Source organism: Manacus vitellinus, unplaced genomic scaffold (assembly GCF_001715985.3).
Source record: "Manacus vitellinus isolate BGI_N305 unplaced genomic scaffold, ASM171598v3 scaffold_1_pilon, whole genome shotgun sequence".
NCBI classification, from domain to species: domain Eukaryota; kingdom Metazoa; phylum Chordata; class Aves; order Passeriformes; family Pipridae; genus Manacus; species Manacus vitellinus.
This window is the reverse complement of record NW_021939396.1, coordinates 42,464,854-42,473,174: the sequence shown is the minus strand read 5'-3', so window position 1 is coordinate 42,473,174 and position 8,321 is coordinate 42,464,854. Positions and strand designations below refer to the sequence as shown.

The 8,321-nt window shown below is 37.8% G+C and overlaps 1 protein-coding gene across 5 annotated transcripts in view; it reads right to left on the bottom strand.

Moving 5' to 3' along the window:
- Nucleotides 1-324: 324 nt before the first annotated feature.
- The window catches only part of NOL4 (nucleolar protein 4), a 189,044-nt gene continuing 181,047 nt past the window's right edge, over nucleotides 325-8,321 (bottom strand). For all 5 annotated transcript variants that reach the window (XM_018080525.3, XM_018080540.3, XM_018080531.3 and 2 more), the window contains 2 exons: nucleotides 7,968-8,048; nucleotides 325-2,274 (listed from right to left, as the gene is read on the bottom strand). In XM_018080525.3, coding sequence (XP_017936014.1) covers nucleotides 2,081-2,274; nucleotides 7,968-8,048 — 275 coding nt within the window. In that variant the 3' untranslated portion in view covers nucleotides 325-2,080. The remainder of the gene's footprint in view (nucleotides 2,275-7,967; nucleotides 8,049-8,321) is intronic.

The window sequence follows — 8,321 nt, the reverse complement described above, 5'->3', positions numbered from 1 at the left end:
TGCCTCTAAAAAGACATCCAATAGATTTTTAAGAATAAAAGTGGAGTGACAAAATAGTGTTCCCTCCAGCCAACTTTAAATTATAAAATGTTGTTGAGTCGTTCTCCTTATTTATAGACCACCCACTTCTGCTCTTATTGAGGAAATTCTTCATCAATACAAAGCTCCAGCTAGATCAGCCTACTGGATTTACTCAATAGTTTTGAGAAATGATGTTTGAGCATCTGCATAAATTGGACAGAAGGCCCTTTTCCCTGTTTAAAGACAATAATAGTTATATCTTCAAATACTATTCAATTTAAATGTTACAATGTTTCACAATCATGTATTTAAACACAGAAATCTGTTTATTTACCCAAACAAAACAGAGGAAATGATTCCAGCCCTCAGGTTTTGAATTCTCATTTAAATACGTGAACATCAGTCCACAACTTAGAGATGGTTGTGTATCTATGTACCTCCAAAATACTCATATTTCATAGGCTTTTTCACATTAATATTCACCAACAGTATCACAAAAGTTCTTTTTCTTTTACATAACTGTAAGCAACAGTAATTCTAGAAACACTAGAGAAAAAAAAGCATAGCAATGTCCACAGTTACAAGAAAAAGTGCACATTACTTGGTCACAATCACAGTCATTACTTGGAAAACTATATGTAACAAGTAGATATAAAATATCACTGATGCCTTAAACTCATTGTCAAAAACGGAATTACATAAAATTTTGTACATGAAATAAGGCAAATTTAGGAATGCACAAGAAACTTGTTATTCAACAAAAGCTAAACAATAGAACAGATAGTACAGTAAGCATAAACTAAAGTACTTTTTTCTATATACTTAAAAAGAAGCCTGCCTTAGTGCACAAAGAAAACACCATTAATGTGTAATCAATATTATAAAATAAGAAATAGAGGGGTTGGGAAGAGTGGGGAAGGGGAGAGAATAGTTTTATTATAGTTGCAGCTGCATCCATTTACAGTTTTGTACAGGTTTTAGCTAGGCCTGGGAATTATACAAATTATACCAGAAGTGTCAATGACCTTCCTTGGTAAGAATTTTGTTTAAATTAAGGAAAAAAAATAAATACACACAAGAGTGCAAATTTTCAGATTGTCACTTGCAACCTCTTAACATTCATCATCTACATCCAATCACAACTAGAGGGACTTGTATAAGACAGCAGCAGTGATCATGGAGTTAGATGAGTTCACCGTAAGAAATCAATTTATCTTTTTTTTTTTGTCAACGATATGTCTTTTTAAAAAAATGCTCAACTCTTTATTAATTGCTAATAAAGCTGCAATATATTACAGAATGGAGTTGAGAATGGTATGAATGCAGGAAATGCATGCTTTTTTTGGAAGGTATTCCATAGATGACAATTTACAGTACACAGGGGAGGAATTATCCAGCATCAAGAGTTACTCGTTGTAGAAAGAATATGAAGTTGGGGAGAAGGGCACAGCTGGGGGTTCAAGAGAGGAAAGGGGGACTTAAAATAGCTCCTCAAAACATTTTCAGGACCAGTGAAAAAGTTTACCAAAGTAAAAATGAAAAATCTTGAATGAAAACAAAAATCATTTGTCTTGTTTTTTTATAAAAATTACATTTTTTTAAAATACAAGATCCTTTTAATTGCAATTGTGCCCTGTAGCAACAGGACATTTGGCAATGTTTTGCCATATACTGCAGCTTTAAGTCCAATGAGTCAGTATCACATTCCACTAATATTGCACTTGGATCTTGAACCACTTTTTTGAAAAACCATCACAGCATCTTCTGTTTCCTCCACTTGTTAGAATGAGTTAATTCTAGCCACTTTTTCGATATTTATGCTGACACACTAAAACAAAAGCAATAGGCTGGACACAGTAAAGTACCTCGGAAATACCAGAGGTCGAAGTTCACTTGAAGCACCTTAACACATCACTTTATGGATCAAGAACAGTGTGGCAATATGGTAATTAACTCTCCTAAAAGACCGTGCAGTAACTGAAGTGTGTGCTCTGGGAAATCAAAATGTCATTAGTGGAAATTCTGAGATAAGACCAGGCCGGTGTGAAGGTCACATGACTCAGTTCTGCTGCAAAATAAGGTTTTCCAGTTCATCTGCAGAACGCAATAAAAATGCGGCTGATTCTCGATACCCTGCCACAAGCTGCCTCACTGCATTTATTTCAGTTGGACTCAGCTGGGGTCTAGAGCTTGAACTACTGGAGGATCCAGAGCTGGTTGCTAATTGCCTCTTCATACTGAGATCTGTTGGACCTGCAGATAGCAAAGGAAAAGAAAAGAAGCTTCAGATCTGCTGTCAGAGGCATTTCACAGATTTGTAGCTACAGATGCAGAGTAGTAAAATCTGCTCTCAGCTGAGTGTCAGTGAGAAGTAGGAGAAATAAGCAATAGCTGTTCTGTTACCAGTTGCCTTGACAAGAACCACAGAGATTTATATTTATGTATCACAGACCCCACTTACAGAACATGAGGAGTAAGTCTTGCTGCAGCAGAAAACTACCCTCCGGGAGGGTATCCTAACAGAGTAAGCTACTTGCACCCCAGCACTGTCCTGGGATCTGATGCTGGTGAGCAAGCAGAAGGTTCGTCTCCTGTGCCTCCCCCAGCTCCAACTGCCATTGTAAACTTCATAGCAATTTGTACACTTGCAATTTTTATCACAGAAAATCAAACTTATGTTTTCTAGATAGCTATTTTATGCTTCAATCAGCATGGGACCAGATTGTGAATCCCTCGCAGACGTAGATAAATGGTCATTCACATGACTAGCCTGACGCCGTCTGATCACTTACATAAATAGCTGCTCACGAATGAGATTAGGCTGGTGACAATCTGGCTGCTACAGTGAGGAGTACACTATCATCTGTGAGGGGCTGCATACAGCTGGCAATATATTGCAAGGATCTTGTAAGGCCGGAACACTGACAAGAGAGTCTGTAGCAATCACTGTGTTGCATTGGCAGCTTATAGCAATATGCTTAGCACTTTTCCTCACAGAATATTCTCAAGACCACGTATGCTGCATGCAGAAGACAAGCAGTCCTTAGAGCAGTCTGCAGGTTACTGTGATCAGTAAAAAATCTGCCATTGTGAACTTCAGCTTTGTGTGGAATTTCCTTGGCTGTTTGATCAGTTATTAACCAGCTAAGATGCATGGTGCTTTTATGAAAGGTTTGCATTTTCCACTTTAAACATTTTTTCTTCTTGGAGCATAAACTTGGACAGGTAGAATTGGACTGAGGACTTTTTAAAGCATTCATAGAAGGATACAGATGGCAAGTATACCTATCAAGCAGTATATTATGCGCAAGTCTGGAAAATACTGCACATTCATTTTGACAGCGTAGCAAACCTATACTTTTGGCAGGCAGAAGATCAGACTAGCCTGATCTTAGTACTCTCCTGGAAATTTGGGTCTAGCTATCCAGAGCAATGCATCTTGTTTTCCTATGAGAAAAATTACACTGTTCAATTTGATTAGGACAACATATGTCAATGCCAAGGCTTCCCAGAAAAGACTGGAATAATTTAAAAATTTAGCATATTCAACTCTAGAAATGCAGAAGACACCAATTCATATTCTGGAAGTTCTCCTAAATAATGCCACTAAATCACAAGATTCAAAACCAGACTCACAGTCCTAAGCACTAATGGAAAGAGAAGTCTGATTTCTAGAAGCTTAAGATCTAGTCATAAACCTTACTTTCTTTTATGTTCATGCAGAGGTACAGCCAAGACCACAAAGAATGTAGAGATTCTTGTCCCTAGACTCACTGAAGTTAATGAAAAATCTTCCCTTGAGTGAATGAAAGCAGAGCTGGAACTATGAAAAGAAACTACTCAAACAGAAAGGGTCCTATTAGATCTGGCTTCCTACTATACAACTAGCATGAGCAGCACTTATCCTTACAACTGTATTATCCAGTTTTACACTGGCATAAATGAACTGACTTTTAAATGACTTCCAGTGTACAAAGGATAAATAAAAGGACAATTAGCTCAGTGAACTTGTTTCGGTGTGACCGCACACTGCAGGAAAACCATCACAGTGTGAAGAGGCTCAGAGGATATTTCTAAGTAAAATCCTAACCCAGCACAGAAAAGAATGGTATACAAATCACAAAGGCAGTTGGACTGAATGGTTGTAAGAAGCCATTAAAGACTTCTATGTTTATTGAGGAGGTAGTGAAAAAGCTACCACTGACATATTGAGGGCATTGTGCTCCATATGAACCTACTTTAACTTTTATGTTCTTTCCTTGACTCTCATTCATGTAACAGCCAAAAACACACACACACAATAACTGGCAGAACAAAGTTTCTGCAGCAGAGCGTATCGTTTTATGAGATGTACCTGAAGGGCTTTTCTCATTGGTAATCAGATTTTAAGTAAAGAGATAGGATATTGGTTTATTTCACTCATAGGTAGAAAATTCATGGAAATGTTCTCGGAAATCTCTCATGGAAATCTCTCAGGTTTTCCTTACAAAGCTGGTAACTCAAAACACTGCTCTGAAAGGAAAACTAGAAGACCAGATGTACAGCATGCACAAAACAGTCGAAGTCCTCACAAGTTTATAGGGTCCCAAACTGAAGCTCTGGTCCTATATTCCTAGATGTCTGGATTAACTATTATGAGGAAAATTTTCTTAACTCTTCATAATGTTTATCTTTGCATCCCTGAAGGTACTAGAAATACCTGGATAGCAGTGTGTATACACAAGAGACAGTCAAGACCCAAAACCATTGGTCTGGGAGATTTCTGTTGTATCAGAGCTCTTGTATACAAAGGAAATATGATATCTCAGATTTTAATTTACCTCAGCTACTTCAAACTACTTGCTGGTTTGTTTTGGGTTTCTTTTTAATTTCTATATACTAGGAAAATAGGATTATACTTCATTCCCCAACTCCTGCTTTGCACTTAACATGTCTCAGTGCTGTCCTCCTTCCCCTCAAAGAAAAGCCCCCTGAGAAAAAAAGCAAACAAATTCACCCAGAGAGAAAAGTCTCCATGGCTATGGTTTTGGGACACTAACTACACCCATGCTTTTTCAGGAAGGGAAGCTACATGTGCTGGCAGAGAGCTGAACAGAAAGAGACCAAGCCATGCCTGATGTAGGGATAAGGATTTTAGTTCTTTTAATTGTGTTACATGACCCCTTCATCTCACCTTTAAATCTTGCCTATGAGAGCCCAAGCTTTATATCTGGGTGAATATCTCACTCAGAGATTAGTCCCAGGATGTATTATATTGGTCTCAGCTTTTAACAGCTATGAGAGACACTCACTGGCAGTAATAGAGATTCTCAAAGATTGTCCAGGCTGCTAAATACTAAGATGCTATAACTTATTTGTAGCTTCATCAGTCACTTAGAAAATAAGAAATAAGTGCACCTTATTTTTAATAGTGTAGATTTTTTTCTGTGTAATTTTATGAAAATCAACCACTGAAACACAGAAACCTAAACTTTATTCACATCTACCACATCTCTTTAACCAGACTAATAAATCACAGCTATTCTAGAAGGCTTAAAATAGCTAGTTAAGGTAGACACTTCATGTACATCTATCTCTAGAAGCCATCACTACAGATGATTAAATCTGGGAAAAGCTGAACAGCTTCACTTCTTTTAATTCACTTCATTTCTTTTAATAACTATCTTTACTATTTCCTCAATGTACTTAACATTATTTATTAAGGTGCCAGTCCTCACAGGAACAAGGAAGTGTGTACTTATACAGAGGGTAATATGAATATTTTTGTAGTGAATTTTGCAGTGTCAGATTCCTCCAAGGTGTTATTGCACATTTTAACATACTGCTTCCTATTCTGGAGCACTTCACAGCAATTAAAAATCTTGATTGCCAACATTATCAGGTTCCACAATGTCTGTATGTGCAAGCAAAGATTAATCATATATCACAGAGATTAAGACAGGAAACTTCATTTTCTTTCTTTGTTACTCTTTGTGCATACTATTATAATGCAAAGTTGTCAGCTCCCATGTTTTTATAACAACACAACATTCTCCCAAGCAGTGGGCTAAACAAATTGCTGAGACAGATCGTTTCTTTTATACTCTTTCAGAAGACTAAAGTATTGTTGCTCTGCCTCTTGTTCAGGCCACCCTATTGACACTTTAACATGGGAATATTTTTTATTTACTACCTCTGTTGAGTTACAAGGACCTAATTTCCCCTGTGAGGTGAAATTGTTCTTGTTGGAGCCACATCAAGATGAATATAAAACTCTAAAAACCCACTTCGTGTGCTAGACAAACATTTATCAAATTAGCTGCAAAGAATGTCTGCCATTAAATACACTGTGGAACAAATGGCTTTTCTGTAAATTGCAAGACTTTAATGGAACTAGTTATTGCCTCATGCACTACTCATTACCAACATGATTTATATCAAATTCCAAAATATGGGTCAGATGTAGATGTGCTGATACTGATTGCTTAGACACTATCAACTGTCTCAGCAAAATTCCCTTAAGAATTGTATGTTGTCACTGAGTAGCTACCAATCTCATAATTAACAACTACTGAAAGAATAATAAATGCGTCAGTGACTCTCAAAATGCTTATCACTATTGTAGATAATAATGTAGAATAAAAAAATAATCTTAAAAAGCTTTATGTGCTTAAGCATCTGTGCTTCTACATTTTCATTAATAGTTAAGCAACCTTTTTCATCAGTGAAGATGCAAAAAGCAGTGACACTTATTTATAGAAAAAATACATTTGCCCATGCTTTGAAATCTTTTGCATGTATCTTTTCTATGGCACCTATTCTCCTCTCCCCATTTTTCCCCATGAGTGGTTTTAGATGGGAGTATATATTACATTACCATATACTCCAAGAAAACTAAATTAAAAAAACTATCAAAGTATGCTATCTTTTTCTCAATATCAGATGTATTTATTATAGCACAAATGTTTCATTGTGATATTATGCATCTGTCAATGCTTCTTTTCCTCCTGCCTTCAAACAGAGCAGATGTTCCTAAAAGTATTGTTTCAAGTGCCAGGAGAGATCAAGAAAAGAGGGATTAATGAATTGGACCTTTTAAGCTTCTTTCTCCCTTCTATACATTTCCCTCTGGAAAACACACCTTCAGCTAGTTTTGCCTGAGGAAAGAGATATGAAAACACAGAAATGCCTACAGCGACTGAACATCATTCATTTTCAATGATCTGCAAAAATACTGGTCTGTGATTAAATGATTATGTGAGATCCTTTCTATCCACCACAGGGGTTTAAGTATGTGCCATATACCTGTGATACTTTAACAATTGTCTCCTCAGCTTTGCGCAGAGGCAGAAAAGTAGGATACTGCCCAATGTATCCACAGACATTCCATTTCCATTCCTATATATAGTGGAAACAGACTAATACTTGCATGTGCCATGTATCTAATAATTTGAAGAGGATGAGGAAGGAGAAAGAGGAATCTGGGGAAGATTTTAATTCAGAATTCATCCAGCATTTCCCAGCAAGAAATTCTCACCTTTGCCAAAACATAGGTCAAACCATTTAACTTCTTCCAACCCCATGTTTTGTCTTTTTTTAAAATGAGATTAAACACACTGTCCCAGGTTCCTAACTCTATTACTCTTGTTCTGTGTTTCTTCATGCTCTCAGTTCCAGCTGTGTCAGAGACAAGCTGCTTTGCCCTGATGTCATCTGAGAACACAGAAGACTGTGCAAGAGTAGAGGTATAAAGAAGAGGTGGAGCGAGCAACCACAGCAAAAATCTCATTCAACCTGGCTAGCCAACCTGTGGGTTTAGCAGGGAGGGGTGGGAGTCCAGCAGCTACTGGCTGGACCACTGGGCCACTGGTCATGGTCTGCAGGCCTGCCAGTGAGAGAGGAGGCTGAGGATTTGGCTCAGGATTTGCTTGTGGTGTGAACATACTTGGATTCGCCAGAGGACTCACCTGAGCTGGAAGGGGACTGGACGTTTGTGGTGCCAGGGATGCAGTGCTGAGTTGCGGCCGTGGTGGAGGTGGGCTGCAGATCTGTACAGAGAAATGAAGACACAACAGCTGCTTTGTCTTACCATGACACAAGAGCATGTCCTGCAAGGCCAGTCTGACATTGAGTCTGAAATACCCTCCTTTTACACACACAAAGGGAAATGACTGATATTTCTGCCTAGAAAACCAGACAATGATGCAAAAGAAACAGCCCCAAATCACCTTCAGGAAACCCAGCAATGGCAGCAGAAACACTTTCCACACCTCTTAAAGAAAATGTACTTCAGGAATTGAAGTGGCTGTGAAGAATATTAC